Source organism: Macrosteles quadrilineatus, unplaced genomic scaffold (genome assembly GCF_028750875.1).
Source record: "Macrosteles quadrilineatus isolate MER2022 unplaced genomic scaffold, UCM_ALF_1.0 Scaffold_3__2_contigs__length_128488019, whole genome shotgun sequence".
Lineage (NCBI taxonomy): Eukaryota > Metazoa > Arthropoda > Insecta > Hemiptera > Cicadellidae > Macrosteles > Macrosteles quadrilineatus.
Window position 1 is genome coordinate 10,232,697 of NW_026542596.1, and position 21,171 is coordinate 10,253,867.

Here is a 21,171-nt window from a genome sequence, read left to right on the forward strand (position 1 = left end):
TGGTCAAACTATTCAAAAAAGTGACCGGTTTGAATTTCACAACAATTACCACGATTGTATACTGTGTTTTTTTGTATAAGAAATAAATAAATTTATTAACCTTTAGTGGATATGATGATAATGTTCGTTATAACCAACTAGTAAATTTACGATTAATCAAATAGAAACAAAAACACACATATGAAAATGTATTATTTATTTTAAATAGTTTTTAAGTAAAATATTGTAAATCTAATTATTTTAATATAAATCTTTGTATGATACTGTACACATTCAGTCCTAAACATAAATGGTAAGCAAAGCACTAATTGTTATAAGGCTTAGTTCTACAACTAATAAGTCTGTGGAAGACAAGAGATAGTAAATTAATAAAACTATACAAAATATAACAAACAAATTAACTACCAGATTTCATAAAACAGGCATGAGTTGTTTGTTTTTTTTATTAGTGTGTCACTTTCTATGTAACAACACGCAGGTTGAATTTACTTATAACTGTTGCAAGTAAAAATACAAATATTTACACATTTAGTTTTTTTGGATAAAAAAATACCATTATTAAATTGTTATGTTTGGTTAAGCAGAATCTGGGTTATTTCGCTTGGTAATAAAAAAATATATAGCCTATCTGTAAAATGTAATTTATTTCAATTTTATTTTTAGTGTTTATGAAATCAAAATGTATATAAAAGCATAACATTGAACTCTCTAACATAAAATATACTGTCAAATAGGAAATAATACTGTACAAATATCTATAATACAATTAAGACTTATATAATATTAATACATAGTTTTTATTTTCAAGTTATATAAGTAACTAAATGATATGAAATATTAGCATTAACAACATAGCTACAATTTTTCATCTAAATTTTACTAAATAAGAAAAATAACAAAGGAGTACTAAAACATTATTAAAAAAATGTTTTCTTATGAGTGCATGGCTAAGTAAATAAAATTTTGTTGATTAATACAAATAAGTGTTGTCAATAAAAAATACAAACGTGTGAACTTTGTACAAATAGAAAGGGCCTTCCCAAAGATTACTCAAAGAAGAAAAAATAAATTCTAGTGGAAACAGTTCTCAAGACTAGTCATGAGCTGAATGAGTCATACAGTGAATGATTGCCCTACACGAACATTACCAGGTGGGATATTTCAATCTCACAACATCAAGGAATCAGCACTAACTAGGATTAGACCATATTTTAGGCCATATTTTTTCTGAAAATTGTTAAAATTTTGCATTAAAAATTTTAAAATTGTCAACTCTTATGGGTAATCATAAAAGTTATCTACAAGTCAATAAAATTAAATCTAATGATGACAATCATTTGGGGTGAACCTAAAAAGAAGGATGAACAATAACTAAAAAGTTTATAGTAAAATTTGTCCTACAAAAAACGCTCAGTCTGATAGTAAAAGGCTGAATTAGGTGCAGTCTCATGAGTTACTAAACAGCTGATTGTATTTTGTCACAATCAGCTGTTTGTCTCTTTGGTGGCAGCCATCAGCTGTGACAACTTGGACTGAGGTGAATCCAACAACTTGGACGGCTTGTCCAGCTCTGCTACCTGTTACAAATAAATGAACCATTAATAAGGAATTGTAAACAATATTTGTTGTTCATTGATAGAAGAGAAACAAAAATTACTTTTTTCATGTTCCTATAAAAAAATGTTACAAATAGGTAGCATATTGGAAAGTATAATAATTTTAAATATACAGTTGACACTCAATAATGCATCACTTGATAGTCACATTCAATAATCTAATGTGTCATTGACAGATGCATTGCACAACGTCCAAGGGCCTGGACGTCCAAAATATAATTCTTGAGCTGTCTAACGATGTCCAATATAAACTGTGCGACTGCTGCGCAATGTCCGAATCTCATCATATCCAAAAGTACAGTATCTGCAATAAACATAGTCTTTCTACAAGCTCTGGACGTCATGAGATTGGTCGTCATGAAACAGCGCACTTTACACTCTTAAAAAAGTAGCAGTTGCACTACGTCCAAAGCCGCTGCCAGTTCCACGGCATCCAATAGCTCAGCGCTGTCCCACGACATCCAGAGCCTGCACACTGTGAGTAGGGCCTACTGTTTTATCGTAGTACATACTAACTTAGCCTAACCTGTCTTAACTTAACATAACTTAACCTAATCTAACCTGGCTCCATATGCAGGAGCTTTAGACGGTGTGCAACAGCGCTGAGCTAATGGACATTGTGCAACTGGCAACAGTTTTTTGCATGTGGTGCTACTGCTAAGGTTTTAAGAGTATAAAGTGAGCTGTTGCACGACAACCAATCCCATGACGTTCAAAGCTTGTAGAAAGACTCTATGTTTCTTGCAGTTACTGTAATTTTGGACATGATGAGATTTGGACGTTGTGTAGCAGTTGAAAAGCTTACATTAGACGTCGTGAGACAGCTCAAAAATTATATTGTGGACGTTGTGACACTGACTTATATCATTGGACTTTGTGCAACACTACCTCGTTGACTAATGTAAGTAAAACACTGGAATTAGTTTCAAGTTGCAACAGCAATTTCACATCTTTTTATTCACAAAGTCCAGTCTGATTCCACTGTCTTTACAGTGAAAGTTAGTGACTGATTGTTGATTAGATTGTGCATTAGACTACGACTAGGGCTTAGAATAAGATAGTATGATAAGTTTTCAAAACCAAAATAATAATAATAAAGTTTATGATGATTTCCTTAATTTCTATTGCAGATAATTATTGAATACAAACCTTCAAAAACAGTTTGAAAATTAGTAAGACTTGCACTACATTTGGATACAAGACTGAATTGGCAAACCTGAAGACTACCTCTCCTGGCTATTCATGCTTTCTGCTTTGTGATTTTAAATTGAAAGACTTGAGTGTAGGAAAGTAAAAACAATTGCTGCAAATTGAGTGACATGATCAGTGCAAAAATAGCTGCTTTTCTATGTAATTGTATAAGACTAACCTCGCCCTGCTCCATTACCAACACTCTATCACAGCCCAGCACAGTAGATATCCTGTGTGCAATGGTCAGCACAGTACAGTCCCTGAACTCATCCTGTATCACTCTGTGTATGGCAGCCTCAGTGTCTGGGTCTACTGCAGCTGTTGCTTCATCCAGAATCAGGATCTATGGCAGAATAATGTGTTAATATGGTCCTGGCTCTCAATACGTGAAACACACTCCCTTCAGCCTTAATTCATATTTGGGTTAAATTACGCACAGTTGCCTCAGATGCATGGTTTACAGTTTACACCAGTGGTAGTCAAATTTAGCAGTTTGACATCTCACATTTAATTTGTTTAAGCTTTTATTGGAATAATACTTTACGCTTTTCTATAGCATTTTAGAGAGGAATCAGCACTTTGTTAATCTTCTATACTTATAAAAGTCAAATAATCACTCACTGATTACTATATCTCAAAAACTAAAAGCCATAAAAAGTCAGGAATTGGCATGTAGGTTCCACTCAACCTCTAGGTGTGCAATAAGAAGCGTTTTCAAGAAATTTCATCAGGCCTCTGCCCCAATGGCTTTTAAAGTTCCCATGTTATCCTTATGGAGAAAATAATTGTTACCATTTGATCACAAGAATACTTTTGAATCTGCACTATTAATTAAGGGAACAGCTGGTTATATTTTATTACACGACTGCCAGTCGGGTTTTGTCCTTGGCTGGCCTCACGCGAATGTACATGGTTTTGTATTATAAACGTTTTCGTATGTGTTATGCGTATGTATGAAGTAATTTTGAATTTTGACAACGGCTTGTGCAAGAGGATATGTTTGACATATGACGACTGAAGAGAAGATTTGAAAATGGGGTTTTAACCCCGAAACTATTGTCATCAACGACAATATAGGACTGATTGACGACAGGTTAGTAACCTCATTTTAAGTCATTAAATCAATCCTGGAGGCAAATTATGTGTAAATTAGAGTCCAAACCCAGTAAAAATGACCGGGTCGTCATTCACTGGTTTAGCTAAGGAATCTGTTCCAGTATGTGACTGCTCGAATAAAAACTAATTTTTTTGGCCTACGTATGAAAACAGATAGTTTTAGATTAATATATACTCTTAATATTAAGTATTAGCCAAATAAATCACCATTTCAACAGCTTTTTTTCCACAAAATAATGAAATATGCCTTACCTGCGGAGTTCTTATAGTGGCAGAAGCTAAAAACGAAAATTGAAAACATGTCCAAGTTAAATCATAAAAATAAACAGAAATAATTAACAATAATTAATGACTGATAGTTAAATATGAAGAATAGAGTAATATCATTTTTCTAAACTAGTTTTTTTTTCACTCCTGTCTTAATTTAACTCCTAGTATAGATGATATAGAGTGAAACGTTCATTCATAGGCAGCCATCATTCACTGGGCAAGTCACCCTAATTTGATGGCATACCCCCTCTAAGAGGCATCATTAAAAGCAAGCTGTAGGATGGCAGATACAAACCTAGTCATTCTAATCATTGTAAGAAAGTGCTACCTTAGTCTTCCTCAGCAAAGCTCTAGCCAGACACAGTAGTTGTCTCTCCCCCACACTGAGGTTGTCACCTCCATAGCCGACTTTACCATCCAATTTGTTGGTCATAGCTTGCACCTTTTCTTTCATCTGTGTCTTCTCCAACACGTCCCACAGTCTTGCGTCGTCACACGAGTTCCAAGGGTCTAAATTGCTCCTGTTAAACAGTTAGTAAAATTAAAACTTAGCAGCAAATTCATAATTTTGAGGCTTGGCTGTGAGAGAAATCTTCATATAGCAAAAATTTAATCATAACCTTTTTTCACTCATTGCACTACTTATCGTAATTCTTATATCCAGTTGTAATACGAGTTACGCTCACCTTACTGATCCAGAGAAAAGTACAGGATCCTGAGGGATGATTGTCAGCTGAGTCCGGAGTTGTTCCAAATCCAGAGACGAGATGTTGAGCTGATCAATCTCCACAGATCCTCCAGAAAACTCTACCAGACGGAACAGCGCTGTGGTCAGTGAGCTTTTACCTGACCCCGTCCGGCCCACGATGCCTGCAAAACAATGTACAACTCATAGGTTTTTGCTAACAGCTTTGATTAATTATTCAAGATTTCCCATCCCATATTAAGGCTTTAGTTAGTTTTTTAGGATCAAAATGAAAATGTTGTATTTAGTCACCAGATGTCTAATGTCTAGTGGCAATTACTGTTTTTCGTTGATATGTAACTAGTGATGTAAAATACCCGGGTATTTAAAACTCGGGGTAAATACCCTGGGTATTTACCCGGGTAAATACCCAAAATCCATAAATACCCGGGTATTTTGGGTATTTATGAATTCATTTATATTTACCCCTAAATATGTTATTGTTATTATTACATGATAAATTAGGATAGTCTATAACACCTTTTACAGTAACTTTTAAAGTCTTTGCTAGTACCTTTTATTTAATGATTCATCACTTTTTTTAAAATATTACATTTAAAGTTTCTAAATAAGCATTTAGTTTTGTGTCTTAAATCGAGTAACATCAGTTAAATTTTTTTAAACTTGCTTAAAGATAGTATATTAAAAAAGGCTGTGACTATTTCAATTGTTATCTTTTTATAAATTTATAACCAATTAAATAACATTTAAACAAAATTATTTTAATTTATAAATATCCAGGAATTGTTGGGTATTTATGATGCAATAAAAACAGTTGATCTTGCCATGAATAGTTTTATTAACAATACATTATTGCGTAGGCCTATAACATTTTAGAATACTCCAAATTCCTAAGGCCTGATTGACATAGGCAGAATACTAAAAGTAATTATAATTAAACTTTTCTGTGTTACCGCTTGGTTGGAAACAATAATATATTTGGATAAACCTACTAAAAAAATGTATCTCCTGTTTTTTGGCCTAACTTAATATAATTTTGAAAGATTTATTGTGCTACAGATTCAAATGTTTTGTATCACAAGTTTATGAAATTAGTTTTTTTATTTTGATACCATTGATACTAACAAAAGATCTGGAACAAAAATATGATTAAATCCTGCCATACTACTGATTGATTTTTAATTATTTTCTTCTTAAAAGTTGTTAACACATAGGCCACTACTAGGTTAAATTTTCCTGTCTTTCTAAATAATAATTATTACTTTAAAAATTATTTTTCTTTCCTTTCAATAAAATAAATTCATCTCTCTATCATAGAAATAAAAAAATCATAAGTAGTCAGGACCAGTGCAACCATGCGACCAGGGTATTTATGCCGATTATGCTTTATGCTGAGACCTGGGTATTTATGGCGATAATACCCATAAGTAAAATGCTAGTAGTGACCATATGAAATGTTGTTTAACACATTTTATTATCATTTTACTATCCTTACAGGGTAATAATTGCAAAAAAACATCTCAATCTTTTCTAACTTTAATACAAATTATAAATACCCAGTTTTTGGGTATTTACCCGGGCCTGGGGTAAATACCCGGGTAAATACCCAATTTATATTTACCTACCCACTGGGTATTTACCCGGCCCACATCACTATATGTAACTAAACTATTAACTAACACAAACTGAAAGAACAACTTATTGTAAAGTATGGAATTTTTTGAAAAGGAATAGAGTTCAGCTAGGTTACCTCAGAAAATCCAGGGACTAATAGATACACAATAATAGAACACAAAACATAGCAATGATATTTTGTCTTGAAGTAGGACTTCTTTAGGGAGTAGGTTGAAGAGAAAACTCTATTCCTATTCAGTAAATTTCTTACTAGAGATATTGGTTTTCCTTTCAAATATAATTTATCGTAAACTATAGCATCTTGTGTGCCACATCATGTGTCATAGTATCAACAACTAAATAAGGGAGAAAATGTAATCTTAACACTATCTCAGTCTGTAAGAGGCTCATTCAACTATAATCTATTTTTTTTTAACATTAGCTATAGCTGGTCCACATTTGGTTTATATTCGTCTTCCCAGCAATTTATGCTAAATTCAACATCAAACTAATTTTAATAACCAAAGTATATACAACATACCCAGTTTTTCAGTATCCTTGACTTTGAAAGACACATCTTTGAGTACTGTAGGTAAGGAGCTACGATACTGCAGGTTGATCTTGTTGAAATGAATGGTTCCCCTTTGTGGCCATCCTTGCCAAGGTTTCCCTTTAGGTCCAGTGCCTCCTTCTGTTTTGAGATTCTGTCAATCGTAAATAACCACAAGTTTCAGTGAACTTTCAAGGAGGATAATGTACTTCTTTTAATCTATTGTAGACAACACTTTAACACCTGTCATTGATCACACAAACAAAACTCAACCATACCACTTTTCTTGATAAAATATCTTTAGTTTAATTTTTAAGACGTGGGATTAACATTTTTGTTAAATAAACAGAACAAATAAAAGTTAATTGTACGTCTTAGTTTTGTTGTCAATCAATATTTACTTCCAATAGCTCTATCACAAAACTTTGGTTGGCCACAAGCCATAGCTCGGCGGGATTTTAAGGACATGAAAATAGATTTATGTGTTGGCTGAGTTTATGAACTATCTTTGTGTAGAATGTCCACCCCAGAACAAAACTGATTTACAGAAACTACCTCTACTTTCTGATATTATAGATTAGAGGTTGTAATTAATTGTGTTACTAAATTTTACCATCTACTAAAATAAAGTTTAAAGTGTATTGATAGAAAAATATTTAACCTAGAGTGGTATTTCAGAAACAAGGTAAGTAGATCTTCCTTGTTCAGACAGTTAGAAATTTGACCTTATAGATCCCGGACATTTGTGAGAGAACTAAAAACAGTTCACCTTCAGTTTCGCTCTATTCAATGCTATAAAAGAACTCTTTACCTGAAGGTAGGAAGTAATTCTCTCTACAGATATAAGTCTTGTCTCAGCTTCAGCAACCATGCGGATGACATATTGGAAGATGCCACTGATGGAGGCAGCGTATGCGATGGCTAGACCTGTCATGGCTGGAGGTACTTGGTTGTGTAGCAGCACTGACAGTATGGCTGTGATCAGTATCATCACAACTGCAACATCAGGAACATTGTTGTAGGCCAGCAGTGGTTGTTCATCATTCTTTTTGAAGCAATGAACAAAGTGGTGTAGAATTTTGCGAGCCGATTGCAGTGTGACATAATCATGGATTGCCTGATACAGGATGCTTCTATGAGGCTACTAGATAAACCTTGGTAGTCAAACGCTGATCATCAAGCAAAATTTCCTCAGCTTTAATCACTGTCACACTTGCTGCCGACCTGGTTGTGAAAACCTCTCATTCACATTTATTTTATTTCAACCCGTTTCTGTCACACTTATTTCAACTGGCAACACATAACAATAGGAGTTGACCCCCTTCTTATAGAAGCCCAAACTTGGCACTTGGTGGAAGAGTTAATTTTCCCTCAAATCATTATCAGCTACAATGACGAAACTAATTGTTGCAAATGGACGAGAACTAGCTAGAATGCAGATGAAGCCACAGTGTTATGAGCACAAAGCTCTTTAGTCAGATTTATAGTTTAAAGTTTTTTAGTTAGATTTATTTTTGCTCACTTGGCCACCACAGGAATTCGATGGAGACATTCATTTACGGGCAGCTTTTGTATCGATAATTGATAAAGGATAGTTATCTGAGGTAATATGACCACAAAAACCGACTATTACAACATTAACAATGGTACCGGAGTTACCATTGTTAAGAGTAGCATTGCGTAAATCATAAGTGTTAAACTGGACTATATGATTACCTTTTTTAAAATACATAACGTAGAAAACTATGTCGCTTTTCTATTGTTGCTTATTCTTTTAATGGATGAAAAAAGATTGTTATTTTAATATTTGTAACTATTTTATGTGTACAAATATAATAGGTCAACTGTTAACTCACCATTCATTGCGTCTATCCTCAGGGCTAGCCATCGCACAGCTGATGTTGCCATGAACAGACAAGTTGAGTTGCGATCAAATGTGTTCGTAAACCTTGAAAATAGTAAAATTATAATTAATTTGCATTCTAGCTCCTGAGCTTGTTGTTATATTCAATGTGATAAATAGGTTTACATATCTTATAATCCTACAAACAGCTCAAATATGACACAGCGGTTTACATGTTTCAGCTTGTATCCGCCACTGTCAAAAAATTGCAGTTGGATGAAGAAATCCTTGTCATTGTTTACTAATAAACTTACAAACACACATACAGGGACTGACTAAGGCATTTCCGAAAAGAAAAAAAAAACTATGAATAGGCCTATTACAATAAATACACAGGCAGGACGTGCACCACTGTGTAGATCAGGTTGCAGACTGAACTAGTTCCATTGTAAATTGTCAGTCTTATCAGCTGATGTAGATAGGCGTCTGCGGTGCACTAAAAAAGTCGGTATGGTACGGTTCTAGCTTAATTACCGTCATCGGTTCGGTACAGCATTTTACGCGGTACAGCGGGGTCATAACAACCATGACGTGAACGATATTGGTAAAGGCCTTGAAATCCTACATGTTTGCAAAAAGGGAAGTAGACTTAACACTCTCGAAGAATTTGAGATTTATAAGGCACTGGTTAATGACAACAAAAATAATCAGAGCCATGATTTTACACAAAAACTTAAATTTAAAACTCACAATATTTTTTACAACATCTTAAACCAAAGGCATAGGTCGACGCCCATTGGACAGTCTACATCAGCTGATAAGACCGACAATGTACAACAAAACTAGTTTAGTCTGCATCCTGACCTTCACTACGATGCAAGTCCTGCCAGTTCGTTTATTGTAACTAGAGGTTGTCCAATGGTTGAAAACTCGACCAAAGATATGTCATGTACACACTTCTCTATTTTCACCTCACCCTGTAAATAAAACATGTGATTGGAACTTCTTCCATCTGTTTTGACTTTCTGTTTGTTTATTTTTATTTCGTCACCAGCATGTCAAGCCTATAAGGTCCATTAAAATTTTAAAAAATGTTTAGTTAATTTTTTGTGGCTATTTTTTTTTTTTAAGAGGTTGGCAGCCTCTTTTAACCTTGCATTTCCCCGTCCACATAGACTACAGATCTGTGCGTGGAACGTATCCAGCAAAGCAAGGGGTGAGCCGGTACAGTACAAAGGTGAACTGTACTGATAAAAGTTTGTGGCAGTGAACAGGATCTGAACCCACGACACTACTGCCTTGGGCCCGAAGTCCGCGACGCTACCAACTGAGCCACCGTTCACCAAACTCATATTTTTTAGCCTATTTTAATTTATAAAGGTTTCTGCACATCTACTGGAAAATATATTTCTAACAGTATGCGTAGATTTCCCTGTGATGGACACAAGCTCAGAAAAAAGGTTTTCAAGAAACGTGGTTGCCTATCAATATATAGGATAGGCATATTCATAAATGATATCAGTTTTCGTAAACATCTTTGTCCCGTCCCTGTATGTGTGTTTGTAAGTTTTTTTAATAAACAATGGCAAGGATTTCTTCACCCAACTGCAATGTTTTGACAATAGCGGATACAAGCCAAAAACTTGTAAACAACTGTGTCATATAAAATAAATAAATAAATAAATATTTCTTTATTGTCACATAACATTTTTTGATTGTAGCATAGCTAAAAAACAGGTGACATTGTCAAATTATGTAATAATAACATTAAAAAGTAAATATAAATATGAATAGCTAGAATTAAAAATTAATCTAATAATTATAAATCATCCACAATGTCTTAGAATTACAATAAAAGGAGATTAAGTGGAAAGTTAAAGATTAAAATAATTACAGAATTGAGCTGTCCATTAACAATTCATTAATGCTGTAATAAGTTTTACCTAGTAAAAAGTTGGCAAGGCTGCTTTTAAAAGAATTAGTATTTATTAATATTTTTAATTTTGGGTCTAATTTATTAAAATGTTTTTTCCCCATGTAGGAAGGCGTTTTTTCAACCAGTTTGAGATTGTGTCTAGGATACTGAAAATTATTTTTGAATCTCGTATTATACATCAAAGTTTCCGCTGCAAAATTGAGGGTAGTTGGATTGTACAGTTAGCAAGGTTTTATAAATAATCAAATTTGGAACTGACATTATATTTAACTGTTTATAAATTGGTTAACATGAAGCTTTCCATGGTGAAAAAGTTATGATTCGCAAAAACCTTTTTTGGACTTTGAAAATTCTATTTATATATGTTGAGTAGCCCCAAAATTCAATACCGTATTGAAGTATGGAGTAAAAATAAGCGTAATACATCATCTGAAGTTTTTAAGTCTATTGTATCCCTTAAACATAAAATTTGGAAACAAGCAGAGTTGAGTTTGCCCAAAACATATTCAACACACCTATCCCACGCCAAATGCTTGTCAATGTACAGGCCTAAAAATTGAACATTTTCATCAGTTGAAAGCTGTGTGAAAGCATTTACATTTTGTCTATTCTGGGGTGTAAAAAATCTAACCAATTGAGTTTTATCTTGATTCATTTTCGATCCATTTTTATCAAACCAGTTCCCTAGCTCATCAAGACACTCAGTAACTTTGACAACTAATTCCTCATAATTTGTTGATTTGACAACTGCAGTAGTGTCATCTGCATACAGAATAAGACTATTGGAAACATTTTTAGGTAAATCATTTATGTATATAAGAAACAGAAGTGGCCCCAGAATGGACCCTTGAGGCACCCCAACTTTAATTTCCTCCCAATTAGATTTTATTTCTTGATTATTTTTAGTTATTTTTGTCCTTTGGAAGCGAGCATTTAAGTAGGATCCAAGCCAAGATATCGATTTAGTATAAAATTTATAAAAGGCTAATTTTTTTAGAAGAAGGTTGTGGTTAACACAATCAAATGCCTTGGACAAGTCACAGAACACACCCATTGTGCACTGCGACCCATCCAAGGCCCATGTCACCTCATCGATGAACTCAGCTAAAGCATTCATTGTGCCAAGGCCTTTTCTAAAACCGAGCTGTTTTTCAGAAAACATATCAAAAGCTTCCATAAAATTTGTGATTTGGTTACAAGCAATCTTTTCAAACACCTTGGAGAATGTAGGCAGGAGTAAAATTGGCCTGTAGTTGTCTGGGTTATGTTTTTCTCCCTTTTTAAAAAGAGGATTAAGCTCTGCAAATTTTAAATGATTTGGGAAAATATTGGTTTGAAAAGATTGATTTATGATAATTGAAAGAGGTTCAGCTATAGAATTGGAAACAGTTTTTATAATGTCAAGGGGAATTTCATCCCAGCCTGCTGATCTTTTATTACTGAAAGACTTAATAACTTTAATTACAACTGTCTTATTTATTGTTTGAAAATCAAACTTTTGAATTTGAGAATCTGTAATCGAATTTTGTGTTAGCCTTAATGCCTCACATTCAGATTGAGATAACCCGATTTCTTTTGAGATATTAACAAATTTAGTATTGAAAAATTCTGCAATATCGTCAGCATTGCTGAGTGTTTGATTGTTTACCTTAATGTCGGGGAAATCATAATCTGCCTTAACCAGACCCAGTTCAGATTTGATTACGGACCAAGCAGCCTTACTCTTGTTTTCAGATTCTCTAATGAATTTAGCATTACACAATTTTTTTTATCTATTACATATTTGCTTGAAAATGACCTTATACTTTTTAACATAGTTAACAAAATCAACATCATTAGGCCTAGATGTTTTAGCTAGTTGACTCAACTGTCGTTTCCTTAAGCTAGATATTCTAATACCTTTGGTAACCCATGGTTTTTTTTATGTCGAACTTTGTTATTGTAAAACTTGAGAGGGAAATATTTGAGCTGCTTGTCGGATTATAAGGTATGTAAACTTATTTATCACATTGAAATTGTAAAATCTATTATGTCTGAATCCACATGTTTTTGTCAAATTGTATTAACTTTTTAATTGCTATTGTTTTTTTTGCAAACAATAGTGTTACAAATAATTTTTATTTACATTATGGTGTGTAGCAATTACACAACATTGTACCTCAATTTTCATAATTGCATTATAAATTTAAGTCAATGACCAACATGTTAAATTTGAAAATATTTTTTAACATTGTAGATATTACGATTTTAAGTTCAAAACCAAAACACTAAATAATCTTTAAAGGGTATAAATTTGAATCAAAAAGCCGTCTTCAGAGCCTTACACAAAGTCATAAATAATTATAGATACTTTGGAAAATTTTGTTCAAAATGTTATAATGCTCATCTAGGTATAATGAACAAAACGAGGCTTACCAACAAGACTTTTCCACAACGACTAGCAGCAAACAAAATACCAACTAGATGAGTTAATTTTCTTATGATCAAGAAACTAAGTATATCAAAATTAAAAGTTGAAATAAAAGATAAGATTGGTCCAAAAAAGATTGATATGCAAAAATGAGAAGTAAAATGCAGGAAAGTTATGGATGATAAAAGAAACAGGGTTAAAATTAAAAAATATTAGTTTTTATGATTAACTTTATGCAAGAAACAAAGAAAATCCATCAGATATTTTGCTATCTAGCTCTGCTTGTGAAAAATCTCCAGTATTTTAAAGCTTTAAATCTTAACACTGTATGACTAGAATTAAGTAATAACTGTGGCTGTAAACTGACTTGCTGATAAACTCGTTCTCTTTGCCAAAGGCGTGTATAGTGGACAGTCCCTGGACAGTGGCAGACACAGAACTAAAGATGGGAGATCTTGATGTGTTCTCCAATCTCTTGAGATCTCTTACTGCAACTCTGCAAAGTAGTTCAAGCAAATTAAACAGGTTATTGATAAATATGTTGCATAGTCAACAATTACCTATGTAATAAATCTTTTTATGAAAACACATATGGGTTCTTCAATTTGACAAAATACTGCAGAGACTAGAGTTTATTTGTATTTATGGCTGGTAGTGATGGTCAAAACCAGAAATTTTGAATCTTAAAACCGAAACCGAAACTTTAAAAAATCAAATCCCGAATCTCGAGTCTCAAAACCTAAACGCACAATTTTTTTACTTAGCTGGTTACAAAGGTCAAGGTTACAAAAAATACACATAATCATAAAATGTTAAGTATGCAATCAAAACTGAAAGAGATAGACTCCTGACCGTGACATAACATAAATATGTGAATGTGACTGATAATCTTAAAACCCAATACAACATAATTGTTCATAAACAACCAACAAAAAAAATAAATTAAAATTGTAACACCAACATAAACATGAATATTAGATTAATTAGGACATTTAGTTGTCAATATTTCTTTGTATTTAGTAAATATTGATGTGAAACTGAATTGTACCAGTTATAGTATTTAAAATCCCTTTTGAAGTTCAGAATGAAAATTACTTGTTTCATTACTGTTAATGGTGATGTTTGCTCTGTTGCTACCAGCTTGTTTGGAAACAGTGTTAAAAACAATTACAATAGCACAAAAACATGTCAGCAGTTTCAAAAATAAAACTGTCATAATCTTCAATTTCAAAACTTTTGAATCTCAAAACTTGGTGATCGAATCTCGAAACCAAAACTTTTCCTAAGTTTTGATGGTTTTGAGATTTGAGATTCGGTTTTGACACATCACTAATGGCAGGTATCACATAAGTATGCACTTGCTGGTTGAATATTTCTCTCCCCTTCTCAGTAACATGGCATTTGACTTTAAAATAAACCTTAACCATCTAAACCAAAAAAACCAGTGATTGTCCAATAACAAAATAGAATCACCATAGAATGTTAGTGGAACAGTAAAATCTCTAAAACCTGGTCCTTCCAATAGTCTGGCAGTCTGAGATATTGACTTTAGAGCCTATTTATACCCATCTTTATGTACAACTGTATGCGTGCATTTGTCTTTTCCAGTTGTGTTGCGGTTTTGCTTAGTGCCACTTGCTTCTCAGGACAGTGAAGTTATGTTTGTAGAAATGTTATGCTACAATGTGAAAATGTAAACACATCACATTTAACTTTTACTGACAAAAGTGAAATTCAAGTTCTGAACCCCTTAGAAAAATGCAAGAAATACTTCACGAGAAAGTACATCACTTATCATACTCTACTAAATGTTTACATTTTTTTTCCATTTCCTCTTTACTGTTCACTAGTCCGCCACATTTACTAATCCAGCACAACCTAATTACGATATAAAGGGCTGGATTAGAGAGTCCACTCTATAAACAAGACTCGGAGGATAAAAATAATTTAATCTACTACAATAAGATTACCTGAATATCCTGCTGACAGATATGAAAAAGAGCGAGAGAATCAGCAGTGGGACGATGAACCACGGGAAGACTATGCAGATGAAGAGAATGGCAAACATGAGCGTACAAGCATCTTCCAGCATACACTCCAACGTGAAGGGCAAGTGGGAGTCAACTGAAAGTTCAGGAACAACATAGAGCTCAACTGATATAAACTCTGTGTGTAGGGGAAAGGAAGAAAAGGATCTCAACAACACTGAGTCACACTATTAGACACTAGTGACATTACAGTATATTCCATTATACCGGGTTTTCCTACACGCGGAAGCGGAGTGCGGAGAGAGCAACGTGGAGAGCGGACTTCTCTTGTCTTAGGTAATTTAATGTTACTGTTTTCCTAGAAGCAGAGCGGAATGCCATATTAATCGCTTTTCTGCTCTCCGCGCTCTTCTTCCGCGTCAAGGAAAACCCGGGTTTAGCAATTGATTGTCTACTGTGCACTACTGTACAAATAGAAAATACCAAAAGCAACGGAGACGAGCAAAGCGTTCTTGTGAACATTGCGTATCCTGCTTGCCACTCTAATTGATATTATCTCTACCCTAGAGTACAGTAGAAAATACAATTAATATTTCAACTTTTTACTAATTACAACAATCCTTTTATAGCCTCTGGATTCCTCATGACAAATAGTCTACCTTACATCTGACAAGATATATTAGAACACTGCTCACGATTATACGTAGGTATAATCACACTAACATTGTAGGATAATCTTAATCTTTGATGTTCCAGAAAATAGGCTCGCTTAAACTAACAAGATAACAAGATTTGCCATCTGGTAAATTGTGCAAGATTTGTTAATAACTCATGACTTTTTTGAGTTATACAATTCAGTGGAATTACAGTGACTTGTTAAACATTTATTTTACTGTAGGCCTATGATACATAAGGATGTGCGAATAATCAAAAGTTCAAATAGTTGAACTAATACTTAAGTATTCGAGCCCGGATCACTATTAATGAGTATTGACCATCATAACTGTAAACTGACATTGTATATTCAAACATTCAAATAGTAAATACCCCTATAAATAATGTGTAGCTCCACCAAATAAATCATAGTATTGTTTTTTTTTATTTCATCCCAACATTTCACAATTCCTAATTTGTATAAATTATCACATCTTCAACTTCAGCATATCATGACAATCTTCCTCCGAAGTCTACACAACACGCCATTTCCAATTCCAAGGACGATAATTTGTTGTAAGCATTATTTAAATCACTCAATATTAAATTGTACCTTCGTCCAAGTCTTTAGAAAATAGATTCTGCATCCGGCCCATTGGAGTGGTTTCAAAAAACTGCATTGGAGCTTTGATTACCTTGTCGAATAACAGGGAATGCAACGTTCTTGAAGCCTTTAATGACACCTAAAAATAACACACCAAAGTTTTTACTAATAAATATGATAAATAAATATAATATAATGGAAAATTGGAACAATAGAATTTTAACTGGACAAGTTAGCTAAATATAAAGTGATTGAAATAACTCAATATGTTACAATCATTATGTCTTGTGGATTATGATATCTCATCAAAACACCATGTATAAACATAGTATTTTAAAAATGTAAACTTTCGTTGTAATGACTAATATTGTAGGACAAAGTTGATTTGAGTAATTGCAAGCAGCACACCCTGAAAAATCGTAATTCAACAACATTCATTTAGATCAGGAGTTACCAACCTAAGGCCCGCAGAAAGCCATTACATAGGGTAGTGGAAAAAAAACTAACACTGATGATCTTCTGCCGTGATTGCATCAACCATACTTGTATACTTGGTTGTCTCCCTGGATCTCGGCCATACTAGTGACTAGTGAGCATATATTGCAGTCTCGACCATGATTGTCACTTACAATGTCAGAAACACTCGTAAGTATATATGGCAAAAGCAATATTCTCACTAAAAATCATTTATCTTTTTACGCTTTACACTTGATTTAAAAAAATTACAATGAGGCCATTGAGGAGAAAAGGTTGGAGACGCCGGAATTATATACTAATACTGGCTGTGCAGCTTTAACGTGTAAATGAGAAATCTAATATTTTATGAATAGTCAAAGTCTACATACCTTGGCATAGACCAGTCCCCGTATCAGGTTCGTAGCTATGATAGCTACAATGGTGAGAGCGTAGACGGTTCTGTACATTTCAAAGTCTGGGTTGTCTGCCAGATTGGGGTTGATTACAGTCACATTTCTGGTTAATGTCTCATTGTCGACAATAAACGATTCAGTTCTGGTAATTGAACTGTTCTGTGGAAAAAAATAAGCACTTAAAATATATGTCACCAACAAACTATTCTGTCAAAAGTTTACTCAAAAGCAAAAAGTTGGAATGAAAAAATAAATTGAAAAGATAGTAAACAGGCCTGACAACACAGCCTGATTTTTGATCACATGGCAATATGAACGACTAATTTATGTCAAATAAAAAATATTTGAAAATCATAAATGTTATTTTATGTGCCTTAAAATTACCGTTAAAATTTGTTTCGACTGGCATCATTTCATAATTTGGTTAGGACAAAATATTCACGGTCATAAAGGCTGTAGTATAAGTGTAAAACCACTGGGTACAAGTGCAAGTATTGACTAGGTTGAATAACAGCCTAACCTGTATCTACTTACCCCAGATCCAGCCTTTATCCACAACGCCAGCCACCAAGAGCTGAAGGCAGTGACACCAACATTCAACACAATAATGCCCACTACCAACATCACCACAAAAACACCCCCCGCTGCTTTCATGTAGCTAGAGAACGTCTCAGGGTGGAGTGTTCCTCTCTCAATGTGTTCTGCCTGAGTGAGAACACCTGCTCCTCCTGTTAAGAATAAATGTTTACTTACACACTAGAAGTTTTCTTCAAGAATATTGAATGACTACTCCTGTTTACATTAGCCTCAAACCTGAATATCAATCAATTCAAGGGGTGAGGCAGTATTGTACAAGAATTAACAATACTGACACATTCTGAATGGTAGTACTGTAACGTACACCATCAACATCAACCATCGCTGCCTCCTGAGCCACCAACTTACTACCAGAGGATTATAAAAACAGGCATTTCTTCTTCTATTCCATTTAACCCTCTCCATATTCCCCTATCCCTCCACAGTTCCTCTTCCTTTCCTTTATCGCCATCAACTCTATTTGCCCATCAATTCTCTCTTTTTCACACGTACAAACCTTGTACAAAATAACTGAATAAGAACTATGAAATGAAAGATATTTAGTTAAGCCAACATTTTAGGTTATTCTTTTACATCACCTATGTTACTTTTTCTGACACAAGGGTCAACGTCCAGGAGTCATTAACAATATTTGGAAATTGCCTGGATATGCTATAGTTATGTGCAACTAATGAGCAAAGTGAGCAATTGCCTCACTTGAGAGAAATCTTTACTTTACGTTTCTCGAGTGAGGCGATTGCACTTTGCACTCGAGTTGCACATTATATTTTTCCTACAGTTACCATAAAACAAATAAATTGGTAAAGAAACGTGCCCTCACGTTGCAAATCTGGATTGAGAAAAAGTAATTAGAGTGAGACAATGTTAACATTGTCTCACTGATGAGCGAATTGGCCACTTTGCTTTCTCAAATCAGTGAAAGAACATGTACATTGTTAGGTAGGAGGAAAAGGTATATTTTAAATTGTCAAAGGACATTTTATACCTGGGGTGGTGGTATTTCCATTTTGAGCTGGTACTTCTTTCTCCAATTTGCCGTTTGTTACAATTTTCTCCTCACCACATTCGCCATTAACACCTAACACTTCCACATTACTGAAACCATATTTCTACATCAGACACATTAAAATATATACTTTTATACTTTGGTTCACACAAATAAGATAGAACGGTGTCAAAACCACTCAATACGCCAATAAGGAGTCAGTTTTGGTAGTTTTGTGCGATCTCAGTAAAGCATTGGATAGTGTTCCTTTTGATAAACCAATGTATAAATTATCATACTATGGCACTTTAATAGTAATTAAATCATATTTGTATGGTTGAAACTAGTATGTATCAGTTAAAAATAAATGATCATAACCCATTTTTGAAAAATTCACTAAACACAGCAATCAAAAACAACAACAAAATAATTCCCCATTCACAAACTTACGACAGCTGAAATTCAGTCAAAGAGAAACAACATTTAACGATAAAAATACATTGCTAAACGGCTGTCTCCAATAGTCACCATGAAGCCCTGAATTAGCTGAACTAACTGTATAAGTAAGCTTGGGCATTGATCACACATATATAAAAATAACAAACAAAACTTAGTGCCTACTCGCCCGATTTTGGGCGAGCGATACTCATACACATCAGAAAACCCACCCAATATGGGGTGGGCGACACTTTGAGTGTTCAGGATCAACCTCTTGATTATACTATAAATACTATGAAGTGTGGTTGGCTAGTTGTTGGTTAAACACGTCATTCATTGTGAAATGCAAAGGTACGCTATTTTGGATTATAAATCATTCACGAATGTGAGCTAATGAACTTGGAATTATTTATATTAGGTGACTTCAGAGTGTTCCAAACAAACAATGATGTGCCACTCTTTACAACCTTCAAAGTCATTCGAGTTTTGCATCATAACATCCTTTTTCAGAATCGGTATAGAGTAAATGAACCGAAGTATCAGTGTATAGTGATACTCGGTATAACAATACTTCTGGTATCGAAGGTATCGAGGTCTCAAGAATCGTAATTGGCCCATCCCTACTAAATTCGCAATTTCTTGTTACAATGTTGCCTCACCTGTCAATGGCAGCTGTGTTGGCAGCATTGTTCTGTGACTGTTGCCAGGTTTGTACCATTGAAGCGTACTCTCCTACCTGCTTCAACAGCTCCTCATGAGTCCCTCTCTCAACTATCCTACCATCTTTCATCACACATACTTCGTCACAACGGTTCAAAAACTGTAAACAAAACAATCACAGTTGATGAACTTTTGAAAATTTAAGAATTGTGACCTCATCTGATAGATTTTGGTAGTTAAATATCTCTCAATTATGGTAAAGCTCTAAATAGTCTATACTTATGGTATCAAATAAAAACTCTTTCCCTTTATGTACCTGTTGCAGGCATAAATAGGATTAAGTCTTTTGCTTCATCTAGTTTGCTTTTAAAGCTCCTACCTCTCTATGATAGAGTTGTGTTTGTCACCTTTAAACAACCTAGTAAAAAAAGCTTAAAAAATGTTATCTTATGATTATCTATGATTTTAAGTAGAAGTACAAAAACAGACATTTTTAGATTTATTTAAATTCAAAACTTTATTCAGAAAAATGTTGAGATGTATGAACAGAGCTTCTTCGGAAGTACAAAGATGTTTGCCAAAGTAGACTTACTATAGGCCTACAACTTACAAAAGATCCTGCGCAGAAACCATTTCACGAGTCACTCGCGCGCGCAGAGGGGTGACGGTGGCGGCGCTGGCGGGGAAGTGGGCGAGGCAGTGGTGGGGATCAGTTGTGCGCTGCCGCCAGTCTAGTCGTATCGTCTCTGTGCCCGCGCGAGCCCCGACACAGGCTCTACTCGGGGGCAGTGACCTTGATCATGGCCTCAACCTCTAAATCGTCGTGTTCTTCTGGTAGACCATTGCGAGGTCAAGCACGCGAAGTTGTTTATAACGTTTACAAACATTTGAAGGAGCAAAAAGAGCAGTTTAAACTTAAATATAATGTTGCTGAATCAGCAAGTATTGCCACCGGCGTGTCAATTGCATTAGTTAAACGCATTGCAGCTGAAGGGAAACAGTCCTTGGTCAGTAAGGGGTCCCTAAGTTTTTCGACGCCGTCGGGCAAATCTAAAAAAAGAAAGTCAAAGATTTTTATCGACGGATTCACGCGAGATGTGATTAGAAGGAAAATCCACGAGTTT

The 21,171-nt window shown here is 34.3% G+C and overlaps 1 protein-coding gene across 11 annotated transcripts in view; it reads right to left on the reverse strand.

Annotated features, from left to right (window-relative positions):
- Nucleotides 1-741: 741 nt before the first annotated feature.
- Nucleotides 742-21,171, reverse strand: part of LOC128988979 (ATP-binding cassette sub-family C member 5-like) — a 72,144-nt gene continuing 51,714 nt past the window's right edge. For 6 of the 11 annotated variants that reach the window (XM_054410805.1, XM_054410806.1, XM_054410808.1 and 3 more), the window contains 14 exons: nucleotides 20,047-20,207; nucleotides 18,950-19,059; nucleotides 17,902-18,095; nucleotides 17,344-17,526; nucleotides 16,508-16,637; nucleotides 15,223-15,376; nucleotides 13,620-13,748; nucleotides 8,920-9,011; nucleotides 7,875-8,059; nucleotides 7,055-7,217; nucleotides 4,880-5,063; nucleotides 4,522-4,714; nucleotides 2,986-3,150; nucleotides 742-1,577 (listed from right to left, as the gene is read on the reverse strand). In XM_054410805.1, coding sequence (XP_054266780.1) covers nucleotides 1,485-1,577; nucleotides 2,986-3,150; nucleotides 4,522-4,714; nucleotides 4,880-5,063; nucleotides 7,055-7,217; nucleotides 7,875-8,059; nucleotides 8,920-9,011; nucleotides 13,620-13,748; nucleotides 15,223-15,376; nucleotides 16,508-16,637; nucleotides 17,344-17,526; nucleotides 17,902-18,095; nucleotides 18,950-19,059; nucleotides 20,047-20,207 — 2,136 coding nt within the window. In that variant the 3' untranslated portion in view covers nucleotides 742-1,484. The remainder of the gene's footprint in view (nucleotides 1,578-2,985; nucleotides 3,151-4,521; nucleotides 4,715-4,879; nucleotides 5,064-7,054; nucleotides 7,218-7,874; nucleotides 8,060-8,919; nucleotides 9,012-13,619; nucleotides 13,749-15,222; nucleotides 15,377-16,507; nucleotides 16,638-17,343; nucleotides 17,527-17,901; nucleotides 18,096-18,949; nucleotides 19,060-20,046; nucleotides 20,208-21,171) is intronic. The other 5 variants (XM_054410812.1, XM_054410813.1, XM_054410811.1 and 2 more) reach the window with 3 other exon arrangements.